Source organism: Rhineura floridana, chromosome 5 (assembly GCF_030035675.1).
Source record: "Rhineura floridana isolate rRhiFlo1 chromosome 5, rRhiFlo1.hap2, whole genome shotgun sequence".
In the NCBI taxonomy this organism is placed as follows: domain Eukaryota; kingdom Metazoa; phylum Chordata; class Lepidosauria; order Squamata; family Rhineuridae; genus Rhineura; species Rhineura floridana.
In genome coordinates, this window is record NC_084484.1 from 139,740,370 (window position 1) to 139,761,823 (window position 21,454).

The window sequence follows — 21,454 nt, forward strand, 5'->3', positions numbered from 1 at the left end:
ATAGTACTACACGCTTTGCATGTGTAAGATCCTAGATTTAGCAGCAGAAATTGCAAGTTAAACAGAATGAAGCACGATGGCAAAATATGTGCCTGCCTAAGAGCTTGGGAGTACTGATACAGTAGGGCCCCACTCATATGGCAGGTTAGGTTCCAGAGCCCCGCAGGAAAGCAAAAACCGCCAAAAAGCAGATCAGCTGTAGTGCGGGGGTCTGGAACCTAACCTGCTGATCGCACCAGAGGAGGAGAACATCAGATCTTCCCCTCCTTGGGCACGAGCAGCTCAAGTGGGGGAGTCTGATCGCACCAGAAGGGGAGAAGATCGGGTGTAGTGAGCTACGCTGATCTTCCTCTCCTCCGGCGCAATCAGCTGGAGTGCACGAGTCTGACCGCCCCCGAGGAGAAGATCAGCTGTAGCACTCTACAGCTGATCTTCTCCTCCAGTGCGATCAGCTCAAGCGGGGGAGTCTGATCGCGCCAGAAGATGAGAAGATCAGCTGTAGAACGCTACAGCTGATCTTCCCCTCCTCCGGTGCAGTCAGCTGGAGTGCATGAGTCTGACTGCCCCCGAGGAGGAGAAGATCAGCTGTACCGCTCTACAGCTGACCTTCCCCTCCGGTGCAATCAGCTCAAGCGGGGAGCTCCAGCCCCCCCTGCAGCTGATCGCCCCGCTGGCGTGGTATTAACGGAACACCGAGAAGCGGGGCCCTACTGTAACTGCTAATTGGGAATAGATCATATTGGGATAGAGGGAACATTGATCTGACATGGTATAAGAAGGCTTGTTATATGCTGGTACCAGAACCCCTACTTTAAAAGCAGCTGCTTGCAGTGCAGTGCATATTGTGAGAGTTGCACACAGTGTACTGTAACATGCAAACAGTACCAATTCAATGTTTTTGAGGCTGAGTCTTCATTTGTAATTGTTACTTATCAATCATTTGCTGGCTTAAAATAATTTGTCATGTTCTTTTTACATAATAAGAGACTCTGTGATCCATCTAGTACAGCATCCTATTTCTAGCAGTAGCCAACTAGATATGTGCCTCCCGGGAAGCTCATAAGCAGGGCATGAAGCCACTCCTGTTGTTTGCCCTGGGCGCTGAGTATTCAGAGGTATACTGCCTCTGAACATACTGCCTCCTTTGCAAGTCATGCAGAAATGAAAACAGGGTGAAATGTTTAATACAGACCATCCAGAAAAGTTGTTGGACCTGTGGTCTTCCAGATGTTAGACTACATCTCCCATCCTACCTCCCCATTGGCCATGCTGGCTGGAACTGATTGGAGTTGGTGTCCAACATTTGGAGGCCACAGGAATCTTGCAGCAAGTATAACATACCTGTTTGTGGAGGGTTTTTTTTCTGGGGGGGGAGCATTTGTTCACCTTAAATTTTGGGAAGGGCGACACACTTTTCAGTTGGATAAATACATTCCAGGTTGTGCAGTTGAGATGTGTAAGATACAGTACTGCAGAATTTCAGTTGATTTACCTTGCTCATTACACTCTTTTATTGAATAAATTAGAAACTTTTCTTGCGTTCAAGTTAGTGCTACTAACTTGACTTGAAATTCAAGTCATGTGTCACTTTTATCTTAGGAATCTTGTAGAAATGCTTTTTATTTTTGGTAGGGCTCATCTATGCTGCCATTCCATTAACTAGTGGTGCTATTAAATATTTGCCTTTGTATTCATGTTCTACACCTGTGTGCTCAGTAGAAAGATTTTTGTGTGTGTGAGAGTGTTTTTTTAAACGATGGAGTAGGGCCAAGGAAGCCAGTGGAGAGTTGATTTTTATTTGATTGATTGTAAAAGTGTTTAGACAAATTGTTGTCCTGGCTCAGTACTCCTTGATAGCTATTTCAGGCCTATAGATGTTGGTATTTGCCAAAAGCATGTTGGTGGTGTGTCTCCATCACTTACTTACAAAACACTAGATTATCATGAAATATACTGCCTATGGTCTCAAATCTTTTTCGAACAGTGTTGAAAGGAAAGACTTATGATCTGTGGGAAGAACAGGTTACTGATTTCCTTCATCTTATTTTGGCTTTATTTTGTTTAACTGATTCACTTTCTAATTGTTTTGTGCTTGAGGGGTGGGGAGAACACAAAATCCCAGTTACAATTGAGTTATAATTCTTGGCTGAAGTCAAGTACATTATGAATCTACGAATGTTTTATAGATGAAGCTATTACATAGTAACATTAAGTTCATGAAAACTTTTGATCGCATGAAATTGATGTGAAGACACTAATGATTTGTTCTTGTGGTTGTGGTTTCTGTCTTAGTCTCTATATTGAAGAGAGGATTGCTCTACATTCTTACTTGGGTAGGAAAATTGAATTGCTGGGGCAGGTCGAATGTCCTTCCAGCCGTTGGCTTTTTCATTCTTTGATTTATTTTTACTTTTAAAAGATGTATTGTTTCTGTGTCATTGTTTTAACCTTTCATTATGCGCTAGGATATTTGTGGAAATCTTTGAATCATGTAGATTTTGACAAGAGTATGCTTTCCCAACATCTGTTGAAAGTTATGCTATGAAGTGGTAGACTGTTCTTCAAATGCTAGCATGAAGTCATTAGTCTGTGTGCATCACTTCCTTGAGCCTATCTTTATGCTGTAGTGGTTAAAGTATTTGGGCTCTCCCACTGGGGTGTTATATAGAACTAAACTTGTGCTTGTGGAGGGTCTTGCTCACTCACCTACAAAACAAAAGATACCCATGAAAAGGTCAAATGTACAGAGATCTGGCATCCATTTCACAACTTGGAAGACATAGTCTTCGGCATATGTAATACATACAACCTGCCAGAAAGCAAAAAGGAAATGATTGCATTTGAGCACAATGCATTCTTCAACAATAGCTCAGTGTGTATGAAATTAGAGTCTGCTGGACATATATGCCGACTAAATAAGTCAACAGTGTTTATGTGCTGTTAGCATTCTATATAACCAAGATAATGCTGTATGTAAATATCCTTAGGAGCCTTGATTTCTCAAAAATGTAAATAATGGTAATATGAAGTATTTTGACTGGGTAAACCAGCCTTTCCCAACCAGTGTGCCTCCAGATGTTGTTGGACTACAACGCCCATCTTCCTGACCATTGGCAATGCTAGCTGAGGCTGATGGGAGTTGTGGTCCAACAACATCTGGAGGCACACTGGTTGGGAAAGGCTGGGGTAAACTATCAAAAAATTGATATATGATTCAATATGTTGTTTCTATAGCATTCCGGATGAGTGCGGGTAGTCTTGATCTTGAATTGAGTATAGAATTAATTTATTTTGACTTCAATAACCTAGAAGAGAACAGAGATTTCAGTTTGAAATCAAGAAGGTATAATATCTAACAGTTTGTCTTCAAAATGGTTTTGCAAATTTTGCTGTATCCAAAGAGTTATGTTGGGAATTTCCATTTACACAGCAGGGCTTACCTTCCTATCACACCCTAAAGCCACTTCCAAATGCAGAAGGTCATCAGGAACAATGTTTGCAGCAACCTAAGATGATGAAATGAGAGGGAAACTAACCCAAGGAGCATTGCATATTTGATCAGATTTCTTTGGATTGTAGCTATAATCAGGAAAACATAATTTGCTTTGATTGCAAATTCAGATGGTTGAGTACCAATGGGATTGGATCTAAAACTGGACTGCTGAGAAACAAGAGGAAGTAGTTTCAGTGGTATGCAGTAGAAACTCAAAAGGCAGCATCATCAACTCCCAAACAGCCCAAGTTCAGTGGCCTCTGGGAGCCAAAACATATTTTCGGTTGGAAAAACCAAATGTAAAGTTACGAGGAGAGTGATGGGAAAGAGTGAGTTGGCCTGCTGTGACCTTCTTCAACTTAAAGTATCCTGAAGGATGGTATATCTGGCTGGAACCCTGCATAGGATAACTTTTGTTATGGGGTGACGTTATGCCACAACGTTTTGGTGCTGGTCCCACTTGTCACTTCTAAATCTGACAGAGAGATTTCTTTAACTGAACTGCAGGGGAACACAGCTCTAGTGGTTGCTACGGTGTTATTCAGGGTAATATTTTTATGGTGCTTTTAAACTTGTGTGTGATTAGGTATTATAATCTACAATGTGTTTTCTTTTTGTTTAGAATAAGAAAAAATGAGGAATGGCTAGCAAAAAACACTTTGGAGATAATTCCACATAGTTTGTGACCCTCAAGGTAAATTGCCTCAACCAGGAGAGGGGTGTGTGTGTGGCTCCAAATAAACCGGGATGTGTGTTGAAGTTTTTCTCCCTCTCTCATAACACTAGAACTCATGGACATTCAATGAAGCTGAATGTTGGAAGATTCAAGACAGACAAAAGAAAGTACTTCTTCATGCAGTGCATAGTTAAACTATGGAATTCACTCCCACAAGAGGCAGTGATTGTTGCGCCTCAGGCCCAAGGGGAGTTAGATCAGGGAGAGGAGTCAGATAAGGACGAGGTCCCTGGGGAAGTTATAGAAGGGGGGCTGTGTCAGCCCGCAAACTTCCTCATCCATCCCTCCTGCCGAGGCAGATCCCGCCCCGCCTGTGAGTTCCCCGTCTGAGCCATTGGGAAGCGACCCTCTGCATGTGCCAACCTTGCCTGCGCCAGAATCCCCGCCTGGCACTTCAAAAGCTTCCCTGCCAACCAGCTTCCCGCTCCCTGAGGTCACTCCATCACTGCAAGAAGGTGTGAGAAGCGGGACTCTCAGAGGTTGGAACTGCGGAGGAGCCGTTGGTTACGGGCGAAGACCTTCTCTACTTAAGCAGGTGCCCACCCAGACTCCAGTGCTGAGTCAACTCTCCCCACATGCTGCAGAGACTGTTTAGGTAGCCTAGCTAGGGAAAGTAGTGAGCTGGAGTAGAGTATGAAGCACACTGCTTTGGATGTAATCATCACCCTAATAAAACAAGAATTGAACCAAGCCTCGCCTCCATCTTGTGTCTCAAGCTCTGGGCAGAACAGCTTGACTCAGCCATCACCTCCCTACACCGACGCTCCCATGATTGACACCATGGAGGCTAGCACCGCTGCCTAAGGGGAACTTCAAGGAACCGTTGAAGCCTTGTACGCTGAAGTCCAGAATCTCCAGGCAGTAACCCAGAATCTCCAACTCGAGAATCAAAACCTTCAAGCCCTGATTGCCCAAGGAGGCGTGGCACTGGCGGCCGCGCCACCCATCAGTGATGCCAAGATGAGGGCGACAGAGATCCTAGAAATGGAAATCCCAGGACATGTGGAGAGACTGTCATTCTATGTGGCTTCTCTGCCTCACTTCCCAGTGGTGTTGGGAATGCCCTGGTTGGTTCAGCACAACCCCACAATTTTCTGGAACGAAGCGGTGGTGGCGTTTACCTTGGGATATTGCCGTCAGCATTGCCAACTGTGGAAGAAGCCTCCCGCCGACATTGTGGCTGGAGTTGCACTGCAGGAGGGGGTCATCCTGCCAGAGAGGTATTAGGAGTACCAGGATGTATTTTACAAAAAGGAAGCTGATCAGTTCCCCCCCCAATCGACCCTATGACTGCACCATAAATATGATGCCGGGGGCGCATATCCCTGCAGGGTGGATTTACTCCTTGTCAGAACCTGGACCTGGCAGCGCTAAGGAATTCTTGGAACCTAACCTGAAGAGGGGCTTCATTCAACTGTCCCAGTCTCCGACCGGGGCCCTTTTGCTGTTTGTTAAGAAGGAGAATGGAGAATTATGCTCGTGTAATGACTACTGAGAGCTGAATAAGATCACCATTCCCAACAGCTACCCCCTGCTGCTCATCATGGAGATGCTGGAGTGACTGCGGTTGGCCAAGATTTATACCAAGCTGGATTTGAGGGGAGTTTACAATCTGGTTCGAATCAAGGAGGGGAATGAGTGGAAGACAGCGTTCAAGACTCGATATGGACAGTTTGAGTACTTGGTCATGCCTTTCGGACTATCAAATAGTCCAGGGGTCTTCCAGAGCTTCATGAATGACGTATTTAGAGACTATTTGGACCAGTTCATGATTATGTATCGAGATGACATCCTAATCTATTCAGACTCCCTAGTGGGACAACAGAGCCATGTGCAGGCGGTGCTACAATGTTTCAGGGAGCACCATCTCTATGCCAAGCTGGAGAAGTGCGGCTTTGACGTAACCACGCTGGACTTTTTGGGGTATCGCATTTCTGTTACCGGGGTGGGATGGACCCGGGCAAGGTTCATTGCATCCTCATGTGGCAGCCTCCCAAAACAAAGAGGGATCTTCAGTGGTTCCTGGGGTTCACCAACTACTACCATTGGTTCATTGCTAATTACTCTTAACAAGACTGCACCCTCACGGACTGCCTGAAAGGCCCAGATCCCTTTCACTGGACTGATGCCGTGCAAGGAGCCTTAGAGGAGTTGAAAGTTCGGTCTGAACCCATACTGCAACACATGAACTCAGCATGCCCCTTTGTGGTGGAGATGGATGCATCGGACGTGGCCATCAGAGCGGTGCTTTTACAACCAGCATGGGGTGTGTGTGTCCTGAGACCATCTGTTTACTTTTCGCAGAAGTTGACGAGTTCAGAGCAAAACTACACCGTGTGGGGAAAAGAGTTGTTGCCCATTCAGGATGCATTTGAAACTCGGCGACATATTTTGGAAGGAGCGCAGCACGAGATTGAGGTGTGCACCGATCATCAGAACCTGAAGATCCTCCACACTTCCCGTAAGCTGAAGTAGAGGCAGGTGCGCTCGGCGCAGTTCTTCGCTTGCTTTCACTTCAAAATCCATTACATTCCTCAGGTGCAGACACTCTGTCCCGCAAACCGGAATACCTGGAGAATCTGACTCTGAGACCGCAGGAACTGATTATACCCCTCAAGAAGATGGTGGCCGGGGTGTGCCAAGACTCCTGGGTGGAAGAACTATGTTCGGCTCAAAAACGAGATCTGTTTGTCAAAGAGAAGCACGCCGAATTAGAGTGGCAGCCTACTGGGAGTACAGAGGGCTATACGCTGAAGGGGGGGTGCTGTATCACTATGATGCTATGTATGTGCCCCCCGGGGATGTGAGGGTCAAAGTCCTGCATCAGTGTCATGACTGTCCCACTGCTGGGCACTTTGGAACCTTTAAAACCTTGCAAACCGTCACCAGGGAGTTTTGGTGGCCTCGGATGAAGCAGAAGGTGGAGTGCTATGTCCAGTCCTGCTCTGTCTATGGAAGAGCGAAATACATCACGGTATGGCTAGCAGGACTCTTGGAGTCACTCCCTACATCCCAGGGCCCTTGGTGGATGGTAACTATGGACTTCATCACGGACCTTCCCCCCTCTCAGGGGAAGACAGCAGTGTTGTTGGTGGTGGATGCTTTTACTCAAATGGCTCATTTCATTCCATGCTCGGGACTCCCAAATGCATGGGAGACGGCTCAATTGTATGTGCAGCATGTTTACTGGTTGCACGGTCTCCCAGACAGTTTAGTTTCGGACCTGGGCCCACAATTTACGGCTCGGTTTTGGCACGCCCTGTGGCAGCTCCTACAGAGTTAATTGAGACTGTAGTCATCCCATCACCCACAAACGGATGGTCAGACTGAGAAGGTGAATGCCACATTGGAGCAGTATCTCCGCTGTTATGTTATGTCAATTACCAGCAAGACAACTGGGTGTCCTTTTTGCCCTTAACGGAATTCGCTTATAACAACACAGTGCACGCCACCATGCAACAAACCCCGTTCTTCGCCAACCTGGGTTATCACCCTTGAGCTTTTCCCACCCCACATGCCAGCCCCACCATTCTGGCAGCTGAGGACTTTGTGCAAGAGCTTCAGGCGATGCAGCAGTTGCTGAAGGAACAGTTAGAGAGGGCAAAAATGGACTATAAGAGAGTCGCAGATCAACATTGGCAGGTGGGGCCCTTCGAAGTTGAGGCACAGATCAACCCAGTGGCCTTTCACCTGAGGCTGCCTTCCTCCTTCAAGATACATCCAGTGTTTCATCGCTCCCTGCTTACCCTGGAGCAACACCCCTATCCCCACAGGCAGCCAGAGGTGCCTCCGCCCCCCATAGCAGTGAATGGACAAGAGGAATATGAGGTGGCGTAGATTTTGGATTTGCAGAGGCGCCGAGGGCTGCTTCAGTACTTGATCCACTGGAAGGGGTACGATCAGTCGGAGTGTTTTGGGGGATCAGCTGACAACGTCCATGTGACGTTGGTGAGAGAGTTCCGTGGTGCCTACCTGGACAAGCCCAAGTCCAGAGGGTGGAGGGAGATGGTGCATGGAGGGGGGATGATGTTGCGCCTCAGGTGCAAGGGGAGTTGGATCAGGGAGAGGAGTCATATGAGGACAAGGTCCCTGGGGACGTTGTGGGGGGGGGGCTCTGTCAGTCCTCAGACTTCCTCGCCCATCTCTCCTGCTGAGGCAGATCCCGCCCTGTCTGCGAGTTCCCCCTCTGAGCCGTTGGGAAGCAACCCTTCACATGCACCAACCCCACCTGCGCTGGAATTCCCATCTGGCACTTCAAACGCTTCCCCACCAACCAGTTTTCCACTCCCTGAGGTCACACCATCACCTAGCAAAACTCCACTGTTGGATGGGGCATTGGAGGCTCATCCCCCCCTCTCCCCATGCAAGAAACGGGACTCTCAGATAGTGGAACTGCGGAGGAGCTGTCGGTTACAGGCGAAGACCTTCCCTACTTAAGCAGGTGCCCACCCAGACTCCAGTGCTGAGTCAACTCTCCCCACATGCTGCAGAGACTGTTCAGATAGCCTAGCTAGGGAAAGGAGTGAGCTAGAGTAGACAGGTTTATGAAGTGCACTGCTTTGGATGTAACCATCACCCTAATAAAACAAGAATTAAACCAAGCCTCACCTCCTTTTCGTGTCTTGGACTCTGGGCAGGACAGTGATGGCCACCAGCTTGGATGGCTTTAAAAGAAGATTAGACAAATTCATGGAGGATAAGGCTATCAATGGGTACTAGCCATGATGGCTGTGTTCCATCACCATAGTCAGATATAGTATGCTTCTGAAAACCAATTGCTGGAGGGTGAGGAGGAGAGGGTGCTCTTGCACTCAGGTCCTGCTTGTGGGCTTTCCATGGGCATCTGGTTGCCACTGTGAGAACAGGATGCTGGACTAGATGGACACTGGTCTGATCCAGCAGGTTCTTCTTATGTTCTTAATTGAGTGCCTGCATTAGGGGTAGGCAATGTGGTGCCCTCTTCCAGATATTTTTGGACTACAGATCCTATCATCCCAGCAATTGGCTGCACTGTTTGGGACTGATGGGAATTGTAGTCCAACAACATCTGGTAGGGACCACGTTGGCTACCCTTGGCTTATTTTGTCAATATAGACTGAGCATCTGGTGATAAATGCATGCTAGAACATAGTGATTCAGTTCATGCACTGTGGAAAAACTGCATTATCAAGAACCATTAATAAAATATGGTAATCACTGAGCAAGGGGTAGCGAGGAAAAATATTTTGTGGGGCTGTCCAATGAATGATATGAAGTTGATATCATGTTGTGTTGAAAGCACAAGTTGTAGGCTGATTGTAAGTCACTTTGGATGCAGTTTTGTGAAGAAAAGCAGTTAATAAATTCAATTCAGCAGCAGCAGCAGCAGGAAATCTCCATTTCAAATATCTGCCTATTTATGAACTTGCTGATTAACTTGTGCTGATATTCCTAGAGAAACTATCCACCAGTAATAGGGATAGACGCGGCCTACTGTAGAGGGTTGCTTTAAAGACGACTGAGAAAATGTAACTCAAACACTGTGAGCACTTAGCATTGTTGCATTTAGAGGCTGCACTGTTTCAAATTGAAAAAAAAATATGATGGTAGTTCTGCAGAGATTTGATACTGAACATGCATTTTTTTGGCTTAGAGGCCATGTTTCCTGCAGATGGGTGATACCATTTTCAACCTTAACTATCAGGTTGGACTAAATCTGCTAACAGTTGGCAGCTTAAATATTCAACCAGTATACCATTATAAGAAAGTTGGTGGATGGTTCCTTTTTTCCAAGGAGAGTCCCAGTTTTCTGAGTCCTTTCCCTGTAATCACTCTCCCTATTTTGTCTTTTGTAGGGAGATACTTGAGAGCCAGTGTGGCGTAATAGTAGAGTGTTGGACTACGACCTGGGAGACCAGGGTTCGAATCCCCACACAGCCATGAAGCTCACTGAGTGACCTTGGGCCAGTCACTGCCTCAGCCTCAGCGGAAAGCAATGGTAAACCACCTCTGAATACCCCTTACCATGAAAACCCTATTCATTGTTGTTGTGCCTTCAAGTCCATTAAGACTTATGGCGACCCTATGAATCAGTGGCCTCCAATAGCATCTGTCATGGACCACCCTGTTCAGATCTTGTAAGTTCAGGTCTGTGGCTTCCTTTATGGAATCAATCCATCTCTTGTTTGGCCTTCCTCTTTTTCTACTCCCTTTTATTTTTCCCAGCATTATTGTATTTTCTAGTGAATCATGTCTTCTCAGGATGTGTCCAAAGTATGATAACTTCAGTTTCATCATTTTAGCTTCTAGTGCTAGTTCTGGTTTAATTTGTTCTAACACCCAATTATTTGTCTTTTTCGCAGTCCATGGTATGCGCAAAGCTCTCCTCCAACACTACGTTTCAAATGAGTTGATTTTTTTCTTATCCGCTTTTTTCACTGTCCATCTTTCACATCCGTACATAGAGTCGGAATCGACTTGAAGGCAGTACATTACTTTAGGGAGATACTAGTGATATCTTTACAAAACGTAGTGTTAAGTTGCTCCATTGTTCAGCCCTCTCTGTTCCCATTCATGTTTAATTAGTAGTAAGTTTCACTGGCCTGAACAGGGCTTATTCCCAGTAAGTGTGCATCTGTATGTGTGTACATAGTATTAACAGAGTGTTGGCTTATGATCCGTGAAGTATCTATCCTGCTGAAATCAACAGATTCCTGTTGATTATAGGAATACCCCACTATACGGACCTTCACTTTACGGACACTCGCGAGTACGGACATATTAACAGTAGCACCATTCCCCTGTTTACGTACACTTGCTTCGCAAGAACGGACACTTAATGGCATGACGCCACTGCCCGATCAGTTTCCAACTACAAACTTTTTCTTAAGATAAGGCCTACTGTGTTTATTTTAGTTATAAATGCGTTATTTACATTAGTTATGCCTGTATATGATGATTGCAGTGCAGTATATGCATTGATAAGTGAAAAAGGGTAGTGCTTCACTTTAAGTACATTTTCGGTTTACGTACTTGCTGTGGACCCATTGCGTACGTTAATGCGGGGTATTCCTGTTGTCTGTTTTCCTTTTAGTATTTTGATGTAAGTGCCACTGAAAATTGCCCTCCCCTCATTTGACTTTAGGTGGCTTCTTGATCCATAAAAAACCAATCAAGCCTGGCTTTAATATGCTCATTATAGTTTTGTTCTGCATCCATTATGCCAATTTTGCCCCCAACTGCCCTCCTATTCTAGTTCTGTTTCTCTTGCCACTTCATAGAAGATTAATATTAAATATGTCCAAAGCAGTAGACTACTGAAGCTCTTTCCCTAGCTAGTCTCCAATCCTTTCCTGGATTTAACTTCACTTGGGAGAAGCAGCAGACCAAGTAAGGGCACACTGGGGCGGGGGGGTTGTTGCTGCTGGGTTTTCTGGCCCTCATTTATTTATTTATTTATTTATTATTTGATTTGATTTGGTTTGATTTGATTAGACGCCCATCTGGCAGAGGTTAGTCTGCCACTCTGGGCGACATACAGCAAAACACAAGTACCTATTTACCTATTTCTCCATTTGATGTTGAGATAAGCGGATTATTGAAGTGTGAGTAGGGGATGAATTTTCTTTTTTTTAAACCCGCAAGATTATTATATCATAAATGTTTCACATTTGTTGTTGTTATGTGCCTTCAAGTCGATTACGACTTATGGCGACCCTATGAATCAGCGACCTCCAATAGCATCTGTCATGAACCACCCTGTTCAGATCTTGTAAGTTCAGGTCTGTGGCTTCCTTTATGGAATCAATCCATCTCGTTTGGTCTTCTTATTTTTCTGCTCCCTTCTGTTTTTCCCAGCATTGTCTTTTCTAGTGAATCATGTCTTCTCATGATGTGTCCAACGTATGATAACCTCAGTTTCATCATTTTAGCTTCTAGTGACACTTCTGGTTTAATTTGTTCTAACATCCAACTATTTGTCTTTTTCGCGGTCCATGGTATGCTCAAAGCTCTCCTTCAACACGTTGATATCTGATGTTACATGAGTGGTACAAGCTGGAGCAATGAACATTCCCTTCCCCTTCTCCCCCCTGAAGCCCCCAGTAACATCTGAAAAGTCTCTCCAGAGGGCGTGGGGGGGGGACTTACCAGAGATTGTGGGCTGAGTTGTACAGGACTATGGTAGGACAGGACACTTGTTTTTTGTTGGCAGGATTTTTCTGCTCTGTTTGAGCAATTTGCCTCTTCCCACTGCAGCACCATATAACTCCTTCCACTAAACTGGTGAGTTTCCCTGATCGCACTGGAGAGGGCTTTCAGGAAGTAGTGAGGGCTGCAACCAGGACGAGGGAGGGGTAATGAAAGATTCCTTGTGCAAGCTTGTATTTCGCTCACACTAACAGTGGAGGCTGTTCCATTAGGGCTAATGGGGCACTGCCTTACCGACTTCAGCCAGCTGCCACCTCTCTGCCTTCATACTTAAAAGTCCAGAGGGTGTCATTGCCTGCCAGCTTCCTCCTTCTCAGTCTCAGTATTGCCCTTGCAGAACTCAGCAGGCAGGATTATGGGGCAAAACTGGAATTGTTTGGCTCTGCTTGTCATTGCCTCTAGCTCCACCTCCTATTGGCCTCCCTGCTTTTGGCCCCATCAGTCTGTTGGCCAATGCGTGCAACACTGAATATTGCCCAGTAATTTTGGAATCTAAATAAGTTGAATGTGTGTGTGTAACATCACTTGTATTCTATCATAATAAAAGGAGCTGTGCCTTAACTTGTGTGAGAGCTTTTCTCACTATGGTAAGCAATTGCTAAGTGATCCTGATGGCGACATCACTTGGCAAATGTTTTGGACACCATTCAAGATGTGACATCATGCTCCTTTAGGGTTTTCCACATAATGAGTACTCCAAAGAAAACAAAAAAATTGAGGGTTAATCTAAAATCTATTATTGTGTTCTCTAAAGCCTCATTAGCCACCCTAGTTTTTCCTTGCCAGAGAGATACTAGTTACAAACAATAATGGCAAAGCATTTCTAACTATTGAAAACAACAAATTTTAATTAAATAATCCAATACTTCTAAAAGCTTGTTTATTCTCTGCCTGTCTTTCTGGCCTTATACTGATTTGTTTGCAGATGATGTAACATTCTGTTTCATTTAATAAAACTATTTTTCCACAGTTTTGATTATTCTTCTGGTTTTGTGTTCTTCATGTAGTGTTTTTGTCTTTTGGAGATGTGTACATGTATTTGGAAGAAATAGCCTCAAAAGGTCAGCTCTTTATGAATACTACATAAAATGGTACTTGGATAGAGTGTCTACTGACTGTTTTTAAAGCCCCCCTTTTATTTTTGCCTTTTGCCCATGCTTGATTGCATTTATTTATAATTATGTATGAATTCAGAGCATTTCTTCTGTTAACAAGATCAGGAACATAGTATTTTTTAGTTTTATTCCATGAATATTTAAGTACTTGACACAGAGCCTGTGAGCTTTCTGCAGCAGACTTTAAAGGAAGAAGGTGTAGCAGGAAGGGTGAATGTTGCAAGTGGTGCCAGGATACATGAAACATGAGGTTATGCAGGCAAAGAGAGGAAGTATTATCTATATGTATCATGTGAGGTTAGAATGGGCCTGACGTTCTCACACCCAAACATTTCCATCTGGAAGCTGTTCTGAGCAATGGGATACAGAAACAATGTTCTCATACTTTTGAGAATCAAGTGTTAGCTGTCACGGGAATAGGAAATGTGACTATATTTTCCTGTTCTCTTTGGGGGATTTTATTTTTTAGGTTTAATTCCTGTTTTGAAGTATAGGGAATTTTAAAAATGACATAAAGCCATTTTTGTCTCCCCCATGTGAGTTGGTGACAAACCGTTCTATCCAAAAGCATAAAGAGTTATCTTCAATGTATTTGGTTAGCTTTGTCTCTTGTTGACATCTATATTGTATACTGCATTCATTGTCCCTATTGCTTGTCTTCTACAGCTATTGTTTTTCTGCCATCTTCAAAATACTACTGTTCTGAGAATGGAGTGTACCTAATAATAATAGAGCAGTGTACAGTTGGACTGAATCCATACCATGGGTCTTCCTGCTATAGATTCAGAGTCTTTCTGTTGTCATGAAAGCTGAACCTGTCAACTCCACTGTGCTATATAGCAGTCATAATCCCATTCTACCAGTTTAATTCCATTTACGTGGCATGTAAGTTTGTGTCAACAAAGCATGCTGTTAGCCTTTTAGGCTGGTAAATAGGTGAGTTATCTCCAGGCCTTCCCCATCATGCTCCATCTGTGTGCTTTGAACATTTTTTTCATGCACCTGCAATTCCAGGTATATTGATAGAGGCTGCTCTTAAGGTTGTTTGTGTTCACATAGCATATAGTTCAACTATGGAATTGCTATCACAAGATGTACTCACAGAGTATCTGGATTAAAATACATGGGGCAAGGAATAAAAGGAACTTCGTTGGAGTCACTACTGTCCACCCAATCAAGGAGAAGAGGAGGACGAAACTTTTGAAAAGCATATTGCCAATGTTTTGAGGAGGCATGATATAGTAGTAATGGGGGACTTCAAATACCCCAATATCTGTTGGGAGACAAATTCTGCCAAATACAGCCCCTCTTGTGTTTTATTTATTTATTTATTATTTGATTTATATCCCACCCTTCCTCCCAGCAGGAGCCCAGGGTAGCAAGCAAAAGGGCTAAAAACATATCAAAACATCATAAAAACAGACCTTAAAATACATTAAAACAAAACAACTTTAAAAACATTTTTTTAAAAAAGCTTTAAAAACATCTTTCAAAAAGGGTTAAAAACATACTGTTTTTAAAAAAGAAAAACATATTAAAAGCAATTCCAACACAGATGCAGACTAGGATAAGTCTTAGCTTAAAAGGCTTGTTGGAAGAAGAAAGTCTTCAAAAGGTGCCCAAAAGATAACAGAGATGGCTTCTGTCCAATATTTAAGGGGAGGGATTCCACAGGGTAGGTGCCGCCACACTAAAAGTCTGTTTCCTATGTAGTGCAGAACGGACCTCCTGATAAGAGTGCAGTGATCGGCTGGGTATATAAGGGATAAGACGGTCTTTCAGGTGTCCTGGTCCCAAGATGTATAGGGCTTTGTACACCAAAACTAGAACCTTGAACTTGGCTTGGTAGCAAATGGGCAGCCAGTGCAATTTTTTCAGCAGCGGCGTGACATGTTGGTGATACCGTGCCCCAGTGAGCAGTCTTGCTGCCGCATTTTGCACCAGCTGCAGCTTCCAGACCAACCTCAAGGGCAGCCCCACATAGAGTGCATTACAGTAATCTAGCCTGGAGGTTTCCAGTGTGTGGACAACTGTGGTCAAGCTATCCCAGTCCAGAAACGGCTGCAGCTGTCTTACCAGCCAAAGCTGGTAAAAGTCACTCCTAGCCACAGAGGTCACCTGGGCCTCTAGCAACAAAGGTGGTTCCAGGAGCACCCCCAGTCTACGGACCTGCTCTTTCAGAGGGAGTACGACCCCATCCAAAGCAGGCAACTGACCAATTATCCGAACTCGGGAACCACCAACCCACAGTGCCTCTGTCTTGCGAGGATTCAGACTCAGTTTACTGGAGTGTTGGAGATAACTTTCTCATATAAAAAGTGGAGAAAGCAACTAGAGGATCAGCTATCCTTGATTCTAACCAATAGAGATGACTTAGTGGATGAAGTGGCAGTAATGGTAACTCTGGGGGAAAGTGACCATATCATACTTGAGTTCTTGATTTTAAAGGAAGCAAAAGCTGAGAATAGCCATATGCATACCCTGGACCTCAGGAAAGCCAATTTTAATAAGCTCTGAACAATGATAGGTAAGGTCCCATTGCAAGCAACCCTAATGAGAAAAGGAGTCCAAAATGGGTGGGCGTTTCTAAAAAAGGAAATTCTAAATGCAAAATTGCAAACAATTCCAAGAAGGAAAAAAGGGGGGAAGATAGCAGAAGTTTCATAAAAAGAGATGACCTGAAAACAAAAAAGGACACATACAGGAAGTGAAAGGAAGGCCAGACCACAAAAGAAGAATACAGACAGCATATAATTTCAGGGATGGCGTCAGGAAGGCTAAAGCTGCGAATGAGCTGAGGTTCTCAATGGATGCTAGAAGTAACAAAAAAGCTTTCTTCAGGTACATCCACAGTAAAAGATAAAGAAAAGAATGGTGGTACAGTTAGTCAATGAGGATGCCAAAATGATGACAAAGAAAAAGCAAAAGTGCTCACTTCCTACTTTCGCTCAGTCTTCTCCCAAAAGAAGGTCTATGACCCCCCTGGCAAAAATGAACATGAAGGGGCAGGATTGCAATTTAGGATGGATAGAGAAATAGTCAAGGAATACCTAATGACTTTGAACACGTTCAAATCTGCAGGGCCTGATGAACTGCATCCTAGAGTATTGAAGGAACTGGCTGAAGAACTCTTAGAACCACAGTCTATTATCTTTGCAAAATCGTGGTGAATGGGTGAAGTGTCGGCTGACAGGGACAACATTAGGCCTCCTCCAATCTTCAAAAAGGGCAAGGAGGGAGAACCTGGGAACTACAGGCAGTAAGCCTGACATCAATTACTGGGAATATTCTGGAGCAGATTATAAAATGGTCAGTCTGTAAACACATTGAAAACAATGCAGAGATTACAAGAAACCAACATGGATTTATCAAGAACAAATCCTACCAGACTAATATTTCTCATTTTTTGATTGGGTAACCTTCCTGGTAGACTGTGGGAATGCTGTGGACTTAATATATCTCAGCTTCAGCAAAGCTTTTGACAAAGTGCCACATGATACTCTGATTAGCAAGCTAACTAAATGTGGTCTGGATGGAAGAGCTAAGTTGGATCCGCAGTTGGCTACAGATCGTACTCAAAGAATGCTTATCAATGGTTCCTTCTCAAACTGGGGGAGGTAATAATTGGGGTACTACAGGGCTTGGGCCTGGTGCTCTTCAACACTTTTACTAGTGATTTGGAAGAGGAGGTGAAGGAATGCATATCAAATTTGCAGATGTTACAAAATTGAGAGGGATAGCTAACACCCTGGAGGACAGAAACAAAATTAAAAGTAATCTTGATAGGCTGGAACATTGGGTGAAAACAACAGAATGAAATTTAACAGAGAAAAGTGCAAAGTTCTACACCTAGGAAAATGAGACCAAATGCACAGTTATAAGATGGGGGATACTTGGCTCAACAGTACTACAAACGAGAAGGATACTGGAATTGGAATTGGGCAGAATACTTCTCTCAAGGCCTGTCAAGCTAAGTCAGATTGGCTTGAAAACACCAAGGAGCCTACCATGCAAGATTTTGTAGATCAGAAGCAGCAGCTGGAGGACATAATGCTTCCTATCTTTACAAAGTTGGCTACACCCCGAGAACACTAAACTTTTTTTCACTCGGCATCAATGGCATCTTGACGTTCCACTGACATCTCAACACAAATGCTACTGTTCACTTACCATCTTTCGTCTGAAGACAGCCAACCTTTATTCACTTTTCAGATATCAAATGTGACATAACTTATTTTTTATTTTTCTACTTACTGTCCAACAAGGAGACACTTAAAGCATGCTTGTGCTCTCTAGAGAAGCAATTGCTTTTTGTTTTACTAGGACCAACCAGAGTCACAAAGAAGCTTTCAAGTTCATACTTCCTCACTCCTTTGGCTTTTTAGTTGAGCCCAATAAAAGAATGTTGCTACTGCTGCTGTTTGGATTTTACTTAATGGACCAGAATGGATACCTGTACTTTTTTTTGGAGACAAGGCATTAGTTTTCACTTTTGACAACTGGTCAAATGGCACATTTTCATTCTAAAGATAATTTCTACATGTTGGAAAGATACACAACCAGTGTTATTACTGCGTTGGATCCAAGAAAAAAATAGAACAGTTCCAAACACTGAACAAAATATATTCTGTTTGTACTTTTTCTTTTTGCATTTCCTTTATATGTATTTGGTGATCTAGAGAAAGCGTCAAGCAGAGCCTTGGAAGGAAATCATCTTTGCCTGACAAAGTTATGTCGCCCCACTGTCCCTGAAACACTGTCTTTATCACATAATGTGACTTCATAACAAACCTTCCCCTGTGCTCTCAGACAACTGGCTGGCTTGACAGGGTGGCATTATCAGCTATTTGGCACAGCATTTTAAAGGGACATTTTGGACAGCTTGGCAAGGGGCACTTCCTTTACTTCCTCTTATATTTGTGCCCAAACTTTAATCTTTTTATGCATCATAAAAGGCATCCTGGTGGAACGCCTCTCCCAATATGAACCTACCCGGACACTGCACTCAACATCTAAGGCCCTCCTCCGAGTGCCATCCCATCGAGAAGCTCGGAGGGTAGTGACCAGAACCAGGGCCTTTTCCGTGGTGGCCCCCGAACTGTGGAATAGCCTCCCCGATGAGGTGCGCCTGGCGCCGACGCTACTATCTTTTCGGCGCCAGGTGAAAACCTTTTTGTACTCCCAGGCATTTTAAAGCATGTTTTAATAGCATTTTCATCATTATTTTGTATTCTGGATGTTGTTTGGTTCTTTTATTGTTTGTTGTTTTGTTTCTTGATTCATTGTATTATTGTATTCATACACTGCGCTTGTTTTTATCTTTTTGTACACCGCCCAGAGAGCCTCCGGGCTTAGGGCGGTATATAAATAAAATAAAATAAAATAAAATAAATAAATTGTTGATCACAAGCTGAATATGAGCCAACAGTGTGATATTGCTGCAAAAAAGTCAAATGCTACTTTAGGCTTCATTAACAGAGGTATAGTTTCTGAATCACATGCAATACTAGTTCCTCTCTATTCAGCACTGTTTAGGCCTCATCTCAAGTACTATGTCCAGTTTTGGACACCACACTCTAAGAAGGATGCAGACAAACTGGAACAGGTTCAGAGGAGGGCAACAAGGATGATCAGGGGACTGGAAACAAAGTCCTACGAGGAGAAACTGAAAGAACTGGGTGTGTTTAGCCTTAAGAAAAGAAGACTGAGGGGAGATATGAAAGCACTCTTCAAGTATTTGAAAGGTTGTCACACAGAGAAGGGCCAGGATCTCTTCTCGATCATCCCAGAGTGCAGGACATGGAATAATGGGCTGAAATTACAGGAAGCTAGATTTCAGCTGAACATCAGGAAAAATTTGCTAATAGTTAGAACTGTACGATAATGGAAACAATTACCTAGGGAGGTGGTGGGCTCTCCAACGCTGGAGGCATTCAGGAGGCAGCTGGACAGCCACCTGTCTGGTATGCTTTAAACAGCTATATATTTTCTGCAGTGTCAGAGTCCGTATGCCTCTGAATAACCATTGTTAGAGAGCATGAGCAGGAGAGTGCTATTGTACTTATGTCCTACTTGCAGCCTTTCCATAGGCATCTGGCTGTCTGCAGTGTTGACAGGATACTGAACTAGATGGCTTTTTGCTTTGATCTAGCAGGACTCTTGTAATGTTCTTTTCACCCAGGCTGCTGCACTGCTATAGCAATCCACAGGATTGCCTTTTACTGACCTTGTAGTCTCTGTAATATTTTTGGTCTGGTTTTCGCTCTGGATGCTTCCACTGACCTCAAAAGTAGGACACAACCCTCTATGTATATTACAAATGCACTGTTTCAAAATATGTTGTGATTGCTAGTATCTTCTAACTTCTGAATTTTAGGTTGTATTGTACATTACTGTACATGTATTTACTCACAGTAGCCACCAGGTAAACTTTCATGTTCAGATGAAACATTTACTAGCTTTTAACTGATCCTTAATACATTCTGTCTCTTCTACAGTTGTTGTCACTAAGGAATGATGTTGCTGGACTGGCAGGGGGGCCATTTCTGTGTGGCTGAATTCCCTGCTACTCCAGTAACATCTGCAGGAAAGAAGCCTCATGGGTGAGGTGAATGATGTGTTCTTGTCTCAGGCCAGCTGCATGGGAAAGAACAACATAATTCATCTGACCCACATGATACGTTTTTATGGATGCAATGGAGAGGGAGAGCATACCAGCAACATAAAAGTGACTGCCACATCACTAGAATCTTGTATGACTTGGACTTGAAATACAGGTTTTTGTGACAGACAGGAGTCCTTAAAGAGGAGTCAGTACTCTGCCCTGATCTGTTCAGGTTATATCAATGTTTTCCATGATCAGCCAATTTCACCCCTTCTCAGTGTGCCTGTACAGAAAAAAGTTGGTACTTGTTGAAAAAAATCAGAAGAGGTTCTTGTTCCAAACTGATTGGCACCTACATAAGATTGGGGGAAGAAAATAAGTGGGAGATGGGGAAGCACGAGAAAACACTGCAGCATCATAGAAAGAAGATACATTTCTGGGATGATATTAAAATGCTACTACCTCATGCCTTAAAAAATTCTGCACTTTGAGGTACATTCCCACATTATATTCTTGATGTGTTCAAATGCTGAATACAAATAAGTAGTAGAATTTTTTTTGAAAAAAAAGTACAAAGTACTAGGATGTTAAAGTATACTTAGAAGTTTTAAAGCTGCCTTACCTTTCTTGCTCTTGTTCCAATAAATTAGTAAACTCGTCACTTTTCTCCATATACTCTGCATGCTTTCTCTTCTCCTCCTCTAGGTCATTCAGGGTTTGCCTATGAGATTTTTCTACCATTAAGAGCTGCTCCAACATCCGTCTGTGAGTTTCTTTATGCTTTTCAACCAGTTTGTCAAGCTAAAAAGAATAACAAGTTTCTCTCACTACTGTGATTTTCTTCATTTCTGTAGTTTTTAAAAAACTCACTTTTATATTGATTGTGATAGGAAGTAGCATTAGTACCAGCTATTGTGGAGATAAACTAGTACAGGCCTTAACCTTAAGAATACGTTACCTTGTGTTGGATTCTTTTTCATTTCAAGTGTATCTTTGATAAGTATTATTTTAATTTTGCTGCTTAACAGTTGAAAATGTTTGTACACCAGCTGGCTCTTGTTAAGTTGCTATTCCCAAAATTGCACTCCTCTCATTAACGTTATGGCTATAGAAACAGCCTTGCTACAAAGTACTTCCTAGGTTCATGCGTAACCATAAGCCAGAGTTAAATCATTGCTTGCCTGGAATGAGCAAGTGTGATAGGGTGTGCTGCTCAAATCACTCCCTCTTTCCCTTTGCTGCACCATGAGGAAATAAACCAGAGTATTGGGTTAGTATTATGTGTGAATAAGGTCATTTATTTGAGGAAAACACCACAA

The 21,454-nt window shown here is 43.5% G+C and overlaps 1 protein-coding gene across 2 annotated transcripts in view; it reads left to right on the forward strand.

The window, feature by feature from the left end:
* CMSS1 (cms1 ribosomal small subunit homolog) overlaps nucleotides 1-21,454 on the forward strand; it is a 359,816-nt gene that overhangs the window by 90,505 nt on the left and 247,857 nt on the right. Inside the window, exon 1 of one of the 2 annotated variants that reach the window (XM_061628234.1) lies at nucleotides 10,083-10,206. The exons of the other annotated variant lie outside the window; for it this stretch is intronic. Within the exon in view, the coding sequence (XP_061484218.1) occupies nucleotides 10,204-10,206 (3 nt within the window). The 5' untranslated portion in view covers nucleotides 10,083-10,203. Of the gene's footprint in view, nucleotides 1-10,082; nucleotides 10,207-21,454 lie in introns of those variants that run through there. 2 annotated transcript variants of the gene reach the window in all.